This window comes from Dendropsophus ebraccatus, chromosome 5 (genome assembly GCF_027789765.1).
Source record: "Dendropsophus ebraccatus isolate aDenEbr1 chromosome 5, aDenEbr1.pat, whole genome shotgun sequence".
Lineage (NCBI taxonomy): Eukaryota > Metazoa > Chordata > Amphibia > Anura > Hylidae > Dendropsophus > Dendropsophus ebraccatus.
Window position 1 is genome coordinate 32910698 of NC_091458.1, and position 14550 is coordinate 32925247.

Here is a 14550-nt window from a genome sequence, read left to right on the forward strand (position 1 = left end):
CACACACACACACACCCTGAGCACAGGGGTGGTGCATTTTTTACAAAAAGGTAGCTGTGTTTTCTGTAATCACAGACAACCTGTTTAGGCAGTTGTGTACAAGTTTTTCCCAGGAAAGGGTCTTGTTGAATCCATTTCTGCACGTTAGCTTCAGTGGCCCACTGATCCAGAGCACAAGGGCGTGTATTAAAGTGGATGTGAAACTCAGAAACTTACACCTGTCACGTTCACGTATGCACACATATTTTAGAGTGAATCCATCATCTGCAATTCAGGTTCCAAACTGCTGACACTGTTACATAGCTGTTAGGTCAATGAAACACATGGTACCTTTCATACATGTCTGTGCTTCCAAAACACTCCCACCTTTTTGATGTAAAGTGTCAAAGAGGCTTTCCTAAGCTGAGGGCTGTAATGCCTCCTTGTTCCCTCTCCCATTGTTCCTGCTTGACTGACAGCTCTAAGCTGGGCTTCCAAATCTGACGCCCATGCACAATTTTTACGCACAGTGTAGAATTCACCCTTGACAGTAGCTTCTAGCTTTCAGTTTAGCAGGGATAGGGAGGGAAAAGGAAACAAGGAGGCATTACAGCCCTCAGCATCACAGGGGCCTGGGGACTTCTTTCTGACAAGGTGTACCAGAGAATAAAAGCATTTTCTACATTCTGGAAGCACATAAGAATATATAAAAGGTACCATGTGTCTCCTTGCCCTAACAGCGTTAGCAATTTGAAACATGAATCACAGATGACAAATCACATACATCTACTAAGCAGCAGACTAGAGCCCTAGATATGGCAGCACAGACACACACACCAGCTCTCATGTCATCCACCCATCCATACTTACCTAATATATGTTTGCATACAGCGAAGGGGGACTTTGATTTTCTAAAGGAGAGGAATATGTGTTCTGCGTGCTGCCGTTGTTCATTATTGACCATGGATGGCGGGGCCTGTAAGAGCAGAAAAGAAACAGTTCCCATCAGGCAAGAAAATATAATGAGTTTCCCTCATTTCCCCCTGAGGAGGATAGAATAGATGGACAATCTGTGAGAAGGGCTGAGGCGTATGCCACCTTATTCCTCTGCTTGGAGGCAGCCTGCTGCAGTAGAAACCTCCTGCTGCTGTGTGCGCTATATATTGCTAATATATAGAGACAACAGCTTGGCCAACAACGAGGTGAAGGACCCCAGCTGCTTTGCTGAATTTCTACAAAAGGTAGTTACCTTTTAGAAAGATTATTAAGAACTTAAAAGCACGTCTGACCTCTTCTCAAAACCAGCTCCACACCTGTCCTCAGGGTGTGCATCACACTGCATTTGCTTTAATGGAACCAAGGTGTAATACCACACACAACCTGAGGACAGGGGTGGTGCTGTTTTAGGAAGAAAGTAGCTGTGTGTTTTTTTTTTTTTTTAAAGATAACCTATTTAAAGAGATTATGGAGACTGCATACCCTATAGATCGACCATCAATATTAGTCCGACTATCGGCACCCCCCACTCATCAGCTGCATGACAACCATGGCGCCTGTGCACTCATTTCAATATTTACACCTGCTCCTATCGCTGGACTGGTAGTAGTGTCGGTATAGGGTACTGTGATGGAACAGCAGGATCTTGCACTGTTTCACAGCATGTAATATTTACTGAGGAGACAGCACCATCTGGTGGACACACAATGTCATTACACTAAACCAACATCAGAAGTCTAAAATACTACATGGAGACCGCATTAGGATCGCATGGGGCAAATGCTTCCAAAACACTGTAATTCACAGTAATGTAGAGCTGGCTATAAACCAATGGCTAGATTAACTAACCGTAGATAAACACACTGATCACTTTCTTTCAGGAGTTTTCAAGAAATCTTATTTACCATTATGACAGGGATAACCGGTCAAGAAAGTCATGGAAATAAGATGACCCTAACCTCTGAACATCACATTAAAGGGTCACTGCTATGTACTGTATTATCTCTACTGAAAACTGCATTTAAAAAAAAAAAAAAATTCAGTGAGCTAAGCTGCAATAACCCACCATGACCACTACGCAATGCATGGCACTGTTTCCTTCCAGCTCTGATAACTATTAGAGATGAGTGAGTCCATCTGAACCCGATCGTTCGGCATTTGATTAGCGGTGGCTGCTGAACTTGGATAAAGCCCTAAGGCTATGTGGAAATCATGGATATAGTCATTGGCTGTATCCATGTTTTCCAGACAACCTTAGAGCTTTATCCAACTTCAGCAGCCCCAGCTAATCAAATACCGAACGATCGGGTTCGGATGGACTCCCTCCAGCATGCTTGAGGTTCGCTCATCTCTAGTACCTATCCATGTGTGCCCCAGCTGTCGATCAGCTGATCTGCAGAGTGGCCTATCCTGAGGCCATTTAACATATTGCACTCTATGAAAGCCTTGGTCAGTCATCGCCACACTGGCACATAAGCTCCCCCCTGGACATTTAGCTATAACTTAGACTAGGTTCAAACAATGTCTTTTTTTGGACATCCGTGATGTTGAGGACAAATAACGTCCATTATGTTTCAATGACGCCCATGATTTCAAAACAACAGAAATTATTTGGCCTCAAAATGACAGACGTCCCCCAAAAAAATAAAATATACACCGTGTGAACCTAGCCTTAGATTTATGCAGCCAAGAAGGTTTTTATGTATAGTGAGAACAAGCACATTTTTCTTGGCAGTATATCTTGGCAGCAAAATGACGCCAACAAAGAGCAAAAAAAATAATAATAGATTATTGTCAATAACATCAATGCATCTCGCACTTCGAGGAATTTCCTACACTATCGTGTTTTATCCTAGAAATCTCCTGGGCTACATGGAATGCAGCAGCATGCAGACAGTCTCTTTCCTGCAAGGAAAACAACAGATGATAACGCCTGGAAGGCCATGAAGATATCACAGGAACAGAAGGCAGTGATCCAGGCAGCAGGCAGGCCGTGCAGGACTTTATAGTTATAATGGATATTGTACACAGTGAGCAGGACAAGGCTGCACTACCCTGACCGGCGGCTACAGGACGTACAGCATGCCGTGTACACAGCCATGTAACCAACAGGGAGACTCGTCTGAGGACGCAGCCTATATTATTGTACTTGCTCTGTGAATGAGCATTTGTAGCATTCTGAAGACTGAAGATTATAACTGGTTCAAGTATAGATAGTAAAATGGAAAATTAGAAAAAAATCATAAAAAATAAAAATAAAAAACACTAAACCGTGGGTCTCCTAATTTTCTCATAACACTTTCCCTGCAAATCAGGGACGGGGAACCTGTCCCAAGACTACAATTCCCATCATGCCTTGGCACACACAAAGCTTTGGCTGTCCAGGCATGATGGGAACTGTAGGTTTACAACAGCTGGAGGGATGCCGAGTCCCTGTCTCTGCTACAGGTGAGCAAACAAATAAGTGTGAGAATTGTGAACCGTACAAATCCATCAGCCAAAGCTTCATATTATCATGGTAGAGAGAGTATAGAATAGAGTACAGAGAGTATACACAATACTGAGAGTATACAGTAAGCAAATGACACTGACAAAAAGATGCCCTCCAATTGGGGATGGTAGAGCAGAGCATGCTGGGAGACCCATCCAGGCCGGTGTCCCTCCACCTTATCCTCCCACCTCTCTGCTCTTGGGTTCCGTCCCTGTAATTTGCGGTGTAGAGCAGTGTGAATAGTGACAGCACACATGGCAGGGAGGTGTCGCCAGAACAATGCGGCATGACTAGGAGCCCGGTCTGCTCATGCACCCCCCACTTTACAGCTCATTTTGGCCTCAAAACGTCAAGTAAAACAATAGTCTTTCTCCTCGTTGCCTCAACCCTACGAGAGGCTGCTGGAGCTTCTGTTCTTATATTGTCCTATATGTTATATGCTTCTCCATCTTCAGCTATAAAATCCACAACAACCTCTGCCCCACCAGGTACCTCACACCTACTGCACACATAATGGAACACACAGTGCGGATTCTGAACACTCACTTAAAATACCTTCTTTAAAGGGTGTTCGTGTTGATTGCAACAAGACAAGCCATGAATATTTGATTAGTAGGGGGGGCAATGATTAGCTTCTTTGCAAAAGAACAGACAGCGCCAGGCATTGTGTAGTGGCCGTGCTGGGTTACTGCAGGTCAGCTCCCATTCACTTAGGGTCCTATTACACACACACAGATTTATCTGACAGATTTTTGAAGCCAAAGCCAGGAATGAATTTGAAAAAAGGAGAAATCTCAGTCTTATCTTTATGACCTGTCTTCGTTAAAGTCTGTTCCTGGCTTTGGCTTAAAAAATCTGGCACAAATAGCCATCAGTCACAGATTTTGTCTGCCTACTTGACTCCTTAGGGTCCTATTACACGGGACGATTATTGTGCAAAAAATCGTTATATTGTTCGAATTTAAACTATAATCGTTCTGTGTAATTGCAGGCAACGATCAAAAAAATCGTTTGTATGTCGTTGATTTAGATCTGAACCTAAAATTATCGTTAATCGTTTGCTGTAATTCCACATTCGTTCGCTCAAGTTCCGTATTTGTTCACTAATCGTTCAGTGTAATCGCACATTGTTCATTGTTTTGCTGAGATCAGAAGGAATAAACGATCATAGTAACGATCACAGTAACGACCATCGTTCTGTGTAAGGGTCCATTTACACAGAAAGATTATCTGACAGATTATCTGCCAAAGATTTGAAGCCAAAGCCAGGAACAGACTATAAACAGAGGTCAGATCATAAAAGAAAGCCTGAGATTTCTCCTATTTTCAAATCCACTCCTGACTTTGGCTTCAAATCTTTGGCAGATAATCTTTCTGTGTAAATGGACCCTAATATGGGGAACGATTTTAGGTTAACGATGAACAATCTCGTTTGCGATCATTTATCGTTAGTACCCTCAGACAGAAAGAGCGGAGATTTTTGTAAATAAGTGATAACTGGAATTCTCCCCCCCAAATACACAATGCATTCAAAAGGGACTTCAGTCCTAGTATGTTGTGGCATTGGGTGAAGAAAGTTTCCTCCTGATCAATCAATTTATAAAAAAAAAAAAAAAAAAAAACTGAAATTTCACATGGAGATTAGTAATCAGACAGTGTAAATTTATCTCTGTAGTCTCCCATGTCTCTGAGAGGTTTCTGCTGGTCACTGGATGATTGGACGGGATTCGGAAAGACACAGCCCTGTCTATACAAGGTCTCAGGGCTGACAAGGTATTAGTTAAAAAACCAAGCCATGAGGAGGAAAGAACTGCCTGTACAGCTCAGAGACAGGACTGTGTGGAGGGGCAGATCTGACGAAAGGGACAAAAAAATCTGTTGCATCAAATGTTCCCAAGAGTACAGAGGCCTCTGTTATTCTTAAATGGGTACTCCAGAAAAAAAAAACAATATTTTTAAATCAACTGGTGTCAAAGTTATACAGATTTGTAAACTAATTCTATTAAAAAAAAAATCCAGTCTTATAGTACTTATCAGCTGATGTACGTCCTGCAGCAAAAAAAAAATTCAGTCTGACAGTGCTCTTTTTGCTGACATCTCTGTCCAGAGCAGGAGAGGATTTCTATGGGGATTTGCTGCTGCTCTGGACAGTTCCTGTCACAAACATAGGTGGCAGCAGAGAGCACTGTGTCACACCATTTTCTGCAGGACATACAGCAACTGATAAGTACTGGAAGATTGGAGATTTTTAAATAGAAGTAAATTACAAATCTTTATGACTTTCTAAAACCAGTTAATATGAAAGAAAACGATTTTTACTGGAGTACCCCTTTAAGTCATATCTTTTAGCCAGGTTAATGTCAACTTGTACAAGCAAATGGATGTCTCCCCTCATTCCTCAGACAGGGCTCTTGGTCTTCATACAGTAGAGTAAGCAGAGTAAGCATGCGAGACTCAGGAATGTTCCTATACATTCTGCTGACACTGCACCAAAGTCCGGCATCCTAAGGAGGGTGTGGAGGGTGGGCAGCGGAGCCACACTGACATTATAGAACAGAGGTAACACAGGGCAATGACTGTCTACAACCAGAAAGAGAAGGCAGATTATACAATTGGGAAACTATAGAATTCAATCTGCTGCAAAGATGGGACAGGCATTAAAAAGGTGGCCGTACACCTCCCTGTGCATGGAGTCCTGCAAACCCCATTCAAATAAATATTGAGGAGGAGGGGAGCACAGATTGCAAAAAAAATTGTTTAATAATCTTCTGATGTAAACGTGGCAACAATCAAACTACAAACAAAAATGTGTATTGCTACGTTTACACGGAGCGATAATTCGCCCAATCGATCGTTTAACGATTTTGAAGCAGCGATTTGGTTTTTAGAACGATCAGCGCTTAGACGAATAAATAGTTAGAAAAATCGTAAGAAAATTTGTAACAAAAATTGTTATTGCGATCGTTTTTAAGATCGCTTAAGCCCATCTTTTACATAGGGTGAATCTTTGAAAGACTGTTTACACTAATGATCTGCGAATTGAATGATTTTTCGCTCGTTGCTTGATCGTGTGCTGTGTTTACACGGAACGATTATCGCTCAAAAGCAATCGTTATAGCAAAAATGCGAGCGATAATCGTTCCGTGTAAACGCAGCATTTGTCATTGATCGCATGTTTTGTCATTTATCTGTAATGATGCGTTTACACACAGATTTATCTGACAGATTTCTGAAGCCAAAGCCAGGAATGGATTGGAAAAGAGGAGAAATCTGAGTCTTTCCTTTATGACTTGTTCCACGTTTATAGTCTGTTCCAGGCCTTGGTTTAAAAAATCTGTCAGATAATTCTGTCTGTGTCAGCGCACCACAAGGGTCCATTTACACAGAAAGATTATCTGACAGATTATCTGACAAAGATTTGAAGCCAAAGCCAGAAACAGACTATAAACAGATCAGGTTATAAAGGAAAGCCTGAGATTTCTCCACTTTTCAAATCCATTCCAGGCTTTGGCTTCAAGTCTTTGGCAGATAATCTTTCTGTGTAAATGGACCCTTACAAGGAATAACACTTGCAGCCCTCCATCTGTTGCAAAACTACAATTCCCAACATGTCTAGACAGTCAAAGCTTTTTCCAGTGAGGCATGATGGGAATTGTCCTAGATGACCACATAATTCAGTGGTGCTTTACCAGTCTTAGGGTCCTATTACACGGAGCGATTTTTAACGATTAACAACTAACGATTGCAAACGAGATTGTTTATCGTTAACCTGAGATCGTTCTCCATATTACACAGAACGATGGTCGTTAGTTACGATCGTTACTGTGATCCATACTATGATCGTTTATTCCTTTTGATCCTAGCAAAACAATGAACAATGTGCGATTACACTGAACGATAAGTGAAAAAATGCGGAATTACAGCGAACGATTAGCGATAATTTTAGGTTCAGATCTAAATCAACGACATATAAACGATTTTTCGATCGTTGCCTGCAATTACACAGAACAATTATCGTTTAAATTCGAACTATATAACTATTTTTTGCACGATAATCGTCCAGTGTAATAGGGCCCTTACCTTTATTGGTTAGGCTAGTAAAATAACTTTCATTCCTAGAGCTGTCTGATAAACTGGTTTTAATACTTCCCCTCCCCGCCTTTGATGAAAACCAGACAGACCCCACTAATCTCAATAAGATCTCTTACAATCAGGGTCCATTGTTCAATGAACATTCAGCTCTGTTCTTCAGTGCCGAACCAAGTCTAAAGCCCCTATACACGTTTCCAACTGAGAGGAGCAAGCAAGCGCTGTTATTGCTCACTTTCTCCTCATTCCCCACTATGTAATGGCAGCAGCAGTCGAGCAGGTGAGTACAGGGGGGGGCGCAAGAAGCTGACCGGGGATCGGCTGATCGTTGCCTTCTATTACACAAGACGACGTCCACTCACCTCCCCGGTTCCAGCAGCGGGTCCCGCATCGCGGCGCTCCGGTCTCCGGCCGCTTCCTGGTGTCTGACGCGGGCTTGATAAGATACGTCTCAGGTCCGCTCAGCCAGTCAGTGACAGAGGTGGGATCTGAGCGGACTTGAAACGGATGCCGCCTCTGTCACTGACTGGCTGAGCGGACCTAAGACGTCCCGTCTCGGGCTCGCATCAGACACCAGGAAGCAGCCGGGAACTGGGGACCGGAGCGCGCCGATGCGGGACCCGCCACTGGAACCAGGGAGGTGAGTGGACGTTGTTTGCCTCAGCCACCTCCTCCCCCACCCCGGTCCCAGGAAAATAAATGCCCCCTGCTGGAATACCCCTTTAAGACAGAAGCCATAGGCAGGCTACAGGGGGGGCAAGTGCCCATGGTCTCAAGACAGGTACCAAAATAAGATGAACAGAACGATTCTTCTTACGTAAAAATTTCTGCAACAAATAGGTCTGCCATAGGCAGATACACCCTAAAACACGACTTGTTAAACAGTAGTGTGAACCAAGACTCACTGTAATTCAATGAATTCAAGAGGGTGCAGGTGACGTCACTCACAGGCATCGGCCCCACTACACAAGCTGGCATATTGCCGGGTCCGTACTCGATTTTATTTATTTTTTTTCAATCGTCAGCCTTTATTTTATCCTACAGTATGGGCACACAACAGCTGGTGAGTCAGTGGACTGTATGGCTGCTCAACACAACAAAAAGGAGAACAAAAAGGGTATTCATAGGGCGCTGCCAGGGAAAGGCTATGGCAAATAAAACCTCATTGGAAATCTTATTGAAGATTACTAGAGCCAGAAACTATAGACTGCAATGGGAATACAATAAAAACCTAACGCAAGATCTTATTTTCCAGATTTATATTTCTGCATTAAACATTATAGTATGAAAAAAAAAAGTTGATTTTATTAAAAATTCCAGCAGCCGGCAGCTGTGCCCTTCAGCTCATAATGGTGGCCCTTGTTCAGGCTGCGCTCCTGCAGATGTGCAGTTACAGCAAATTCTCAAGATGCCTCCCATTACACCCTGTATAATGGGCCGGACTGCCCGCGCCTAGAAAGGCCATGCTTGTCTATACACTGTATGACCACCGATCACTGCGCCCGCACATGGAACTCCCTGCTGTCCGGTGACAGGTACAAGACTGCAACTAAGCTAAAACTGCAAAAACTAAAGAAACTTCGAATAGTCAAAGTTTAGAAAACTGGTAGTGAAGTATATAGCACACACATACGTGGATGCCAATGATAGTGATATTTCTCATCTAATAGCAATTGCTGCCTCATCCCATCTAGTCTTGAAGTGGAAAGTAACGTGATAAGTAAATGTAAAGAGTGAAACATTTAACCACTGGCATCCTGCACCCAACTCCATGTTAAAGGGGGTTAGCCAGGATAACAACAACATAGCTGCTGTTTTCCAGAAACAGCGCCACCACTGTCCTCAGTTTGTGTGTGGTATTGCAGCTCAGTTACTATGAAGTGAATTGAGTGTAGTTGTTATACCACACATAACCTGAGGACAGGGGTGGCACTGTTTTTTTTGGTACACAGAAGCTATGCACTTTAAGGGTACAAACACACACACCGTATACGCAGCAGATCTGCAGCAGATTTGATGCTGTGTTCAGTTATATAGATCTAATCTGCTACGTATTGCAGCAGTAAATACGCAGCGTATACAGTGTGTGTGTTTGTATCCTAAAGGGGTTATCCAGTGCTACAAAAACATGGCCACCTTCCCCCCTCTCTTGTCTCCGGGTCAGGTGTTGTTTGCAATTAAGCTTCATTTACGTCAATGGAACAAAGTTTGAAACCCCACCCAATCTGGAGACAAGAGGGGGGAAAGTGTCCATGTTTTTTTAGCGCTGGATAACCCCTTTAAATCATTGATAAACCTCTTTAAGGGTAGCTTCACACGTACCGTATCGCTGCGTTTTTAACGGTGCGTCTTTGACGCTGCGTTTTTGCTGCGTTTTGATTTTCACATGATTTTCATGTGAAAATCAAAACTCGCATGGAAAAGGAAAAAAAAAAAAAAAAAAAAAAAACGCACCAAAAATGCAGCGTTAAAGACGCACCGTTAAGGTATGTGTGAAGCTACCCTAAGGGGAGCTTTAAACGTACAGTATCGCAGCGAATTTGATGGTGCGGATGCGCAGCAGATTTGATCTAAATAACTTAACACAGTATCAAATCTGCTGCGGATCTTGTATGTGTGAACGCACCCTAAAGACTCTGGTATGACTTCTCCGCTCTAAGGGTATGTGCACACTATGGAATACCGACGAAATAGCCGTTGCGGATTACGCAGCTCGCACCCGGGCACATCTCTACGGCTCCTATAGAATGGAGTCATTCTTCGGACGGACGGCAAAATCTGTCAAACCATAGAATGAAGCCTATAAGAGAGGCTGAGATGCACACGGCCGCCTGAGTCTGAGAACGGGTGCCAGCTGAGAAAACCTCGACGGGTGTTCCGATTCTGTAGCGTTCACATACCCTTAAAGAGTACCTTCATGAAGATCGCAGAAGATCTCATCTTTGTATCTCCGTAATGTCCAATTCTGACAATGTAACTCTATGACGTTACATTTCAGAATAGTGGATGGCGCTGCTACCGTGCTCTCTCCCCGGCTATATCTCCTGATCACAGTGGGTCTCAGCAGTAACAGACAATAAATCAGCAGTGAGATCCATAACTTTTCACGTGCCTAATGACATGTCATAAGTTACTTTTCATGACAGGTGCTCTTTAATCTCTTTAATTTCAATTTCTTGAACAATTGGGGAAAAATAAGAAAAAAAAAAAAAAAAAATCAAATGGTTAAAGTCATTAGGTAATGATCACTATTAAAGTCAATGGGGACAATCCTTGCTCATGCCGTAAGTTTACATGCGGCAGATTTTAAGTTGCCGCATCGCAGGTCAACTTGTTTGTAAAACGTTTCAGCAGAAAGATATACAGATTTGTAAATTATTTCTATGTAAAAATCTAAAGTCTTCCAGTACTTATCAGCTGCTGTATGTCCTGCAGGAAGTGGTGTATTCTTTCCAGTCTGACACAGTGCTCTCTGCTGCCACCTCTGTCCATGTCAGGAACTGTCCGGAGCAGGAGAGGTTTTCTGTGGGGATTTGGTACTGCTCTGGCCATCGGGTTTAAGAATACATCATGTATGTGAAAAATAGCTCCCAGGTCAATAGGGCTCCTCTGACTGACACATTATCTTTATATTACATATAAAGGGCAGTATGGATTCTCTTATGCGTTTCATGTTAAGTCTGGAAAGTCTTTAGTAGTGTATCCCAACCTGCGACTCTCAGACACATAATACCATAAACAGCCACATGATGGGAACTGTAGTTTTCAAACAGCTAGAGTGTCAAAGGTTAGGGAGGGAACACCGACTTACGGGCATCCAGAAGCCCATACCCACGATCGATTTCTATTTTTAAATGCCTGATCCATGTAAGACTACACAGTTTTTGGAACATGATCCAAAAACTAACATAAGAATTTTTTCAAAAAAAACCCCCAAAAAACAGTAAACTTGCTTCTTCCTGATATCCTCGTGTCCCTCCCACCGTTGACAGCTCATTGTCTAGGTTACCGACCACCTCTCTGCTCCAAGAGCATACAGTATATGTACGCTAATAATCTCTGTAAAGATATCTATCTCTCAGTGCAACCGCTGCTTTTGGAGCAGAGTGGTAGTTGAGGAGAAGTTTATTGAATTAAATTATTTACCTTGAGTCCTACAAGTATAACTGTATTAGCCGAGATGAGAATACCCCTATAACAGAAAATGCCCCTTAGCTTAGGCACCATCCTAATTTTACAGCCATATGATTAGGCAACAGTTATTTTCCAGAATCTCTCCCTATTTAGAGATCTTGGGTGTAGAGAGACTTTTTGTGGCTTTGGCTTTTAATAAGAGTCCAGAAAACGTCTCAAAAAACACAAACCAAAAAGCAGAAATAAGAGTATGTTCACACTGAGGATCTCTCCACCGTGCTCAGTGTTGCGCTGTAAGTGAATGAGAGGGTGCGCGCTCCTCAGCAGCTGCTCTCTGCTCAAAGAAGGGACATGTCACTTCTTTAAGCAATGGCTGCGGAGGAGCGTGCTCTCTCCTATAGACGGGCTATGGGACACAGACAGGCGGGGTTCCACAGCGGAAAGTTCCGCCTGTTTTACTCAGTGTGAACATACCCAAAAACAGTAAAACCGGCAGAATTCTGCCGCAGAGCTCCCTGCCTGCCTCAGAGTCACACACTGTCTCTATGGGAGGGCTTGCGTGCTTAGGTCAATTCTGTCTGTGGAGAGCCGCAGTAGCGGAGGTGCGCAAGCCATCCCATAGAGACACTGAGGCAGGCAGGATCCTGCGGCAGGGGGCTCCGAATTTCACCTGTTTTGCTCAATGTGAACATACTCTAACAGCGGAAAGTTTCATGTGTTTTTGGGGGCATAAAACACAGCCCCAAAAAATGTAGTGTGCACATTGCCTTTTTATACTACTCATGATGGACCAATAATAGTAGATTGGCGCAGGTCCGACTCCTCTAACCCTTATGAATCAACTGGCCATTCTCATCCCTGCACGGCTGTATCATCAGTAGTGACAGTGCAGGGTGCTGCCGTAATGTGCCGCTCACTTCCAGTACTTTGCTCCGTCACTACCGATGGTGCGGCCATGCAAGGGCGAGGAGGTGTAAACTGCCTTTTACATGGGGCAATTAACATTCAGACGGGGCAACTACTGGCTTCGTAAGATGGTTGGGATCATGCGACACCGAAACCCAATAATCATCTTTGATCACCTACACATTTACCTATAGAGACGGGGGACATGCAGCCAACAATGATGCTGGGACAATCCAGTGATCACTCCCTGAGCTGTGTGATGGATCATCAGTCATATCGGGAATGACCCTAACCCTTGAGAAGAGTGGCACCGGGGGGTCAGACCGCTGCCAGGTTCATGATGCCCTCGAGTGGGAACAGGTCACCAGTGTAATACGACGCTGTTCACACTGTGGATCAGAGCAACTCCGTCACCGTTCATGGCACTGCGCTGGGACAGAAACCTTGACAGCCACATTACAAGTCAATGAGGAGTGTCCGGAGCGGCATCATGGCTTCCTTTCCCATCGCTGCCCGGTTCTCTGCCCATATGGGCAGTATGGTGATCGGCTCCTGGGTCACAGGAATCCACCATCTATAACTTTTAGGAGAATCCCTTAACATTCAGATCCTTGAGGGAAACCAAAATGCTGTAGAGCCCCAGAGCTGGCAGAAGTGAATGACCCCCCTGGAGGTGGCACAGATGGGCAGTGCCAGCACCTGTAGGGCAGCTCAGGAGAGGACTACAGGCAGATGTGGTAAGGAAGCCGTCAGATCTCCACCATAAGGGACTGTAGGAGAATGGAGGGAGCCGGGATCCGCAGGGCAGCAGCCCTTGCCCCAGCACGGTGTGGGCACCTGCCCCTCGTACACGGTGCCCAGCACAGCCCCCATGTGCCAGGCACACACACAGCCCCGGCCGGCCCGCCTCAGCTCCCGCCAGACCTCCTCCCCGGCCGGACCCCGCTCACCATTAAAACTTTGGCAGCGCTCTCCAGCTGGGCGATCACTTCACTCGCACCCAGCGCCGCCATCATGGGCTCTGTTCAATGACGCGCCACGCAGTGCAGTGTGGGATAAAGCGGGGAGCAGAGCCAATGGCGGCCCTGGGGGAGGGGAGCGGGGTGAGAGGAGGGTCCTCGTACTCGCACTCGGGGGAGAAGGGAGCAGAAGTTTTGTGGAGACGAGCTGGCAGTATGGCCGATGCGGGGCGGCGGGGCAGAGCGGCCGGGGAGGGCGCCCCAGTGCGGACGGCGGCCAGTCATGAGGGAGAAGTGGTCAGACACGGTTCTAAGCCCTCACCGTCCTGGCCGGGACCCTCACAGGGACCAACACTGTAACCAGCCCGACCCATTCGCCTCTGAAATCTTCATAACTTTGAGGAAACCCCATATTGTTGGAGCCCAGTTGGATTTGGGGGCAAAAAACCAACAGGTGTCTATGATATTCCCTCATGGACAGTCATCGACAGCGCTGTACCACCGGTTATAGTCTATTTTGGATCCTAACGCTGAGAAGAAAATGACTTTAGATCCCTTAGAGGGGCAATCGAGCGTCTTGTCATGAAGGGAGCATGGCGTATAGCATGGCCCATGGCCTACTGCCCCGAAGTGCTCCTCCAGTGCTCAGCACCTACCCCATCTTACCACACTGGGCCGTTGGGTTACCAAAGCAACCGACAGACGACCAGTGAGTTTGGTGCGGAGAACTGTCACAGGGCAATAGACTGTTGCCATGGCAACCCGACAGCCCAGTGGGGACATCCAAGAAAATGGCCCCCATGTAATGACTAGTTGACAACGTTCAGGCTGCAACAGTGAATGGGGCCTGTGGCAGTATGCAGGGACTCGCCTATGTGGGGACATGTGTGGTTTGAACGCGGCTTTGTGGCGCATCCAGCAACATCAGCCCCAGTCTGCTAAAGGCTCTATTCCACGGGGCGACTAGAGAAGTAAACAAACTCTATCAGCGCTCGT

General features: G+C 45.0%; 1 protein-coding gene across 3 annotated transcripts in view; it reads right to left on the reverse strand.

Moving 5' to 3' along the window:
- The window catches only part of XPO4 (exportin 4), an 87386-nt gene extending 73105 nt beyond the window's left edge, over positions 1-14281 (reverse strand). The window contains exons 1-2 of one of the 3 annotated variants that reach the window (XM_069969821.1): positions 14221-14281; positions 850-955 (exon numbers count right to left, since the gene is read on the reverse strand). In XM_069969821.1, coding sequence (XP_069825922.1) covers positions 850-943 — 94 coding nt within the window. In that variant the 5' untranslated portion in view covers positions 944-955; positions 14221-14281. Of the gene's footprint in view, positions 1-849; positions 956-13545; positions 13899-14210 lie in introns of those variants that run through there. The other 2 variants (XM_069969820.1, XM_069969819.1) reach the window with 2 other exon arrangements.
- Between the last annotated feature and the right edge of the window lie 269 nt (positions 14282-14550).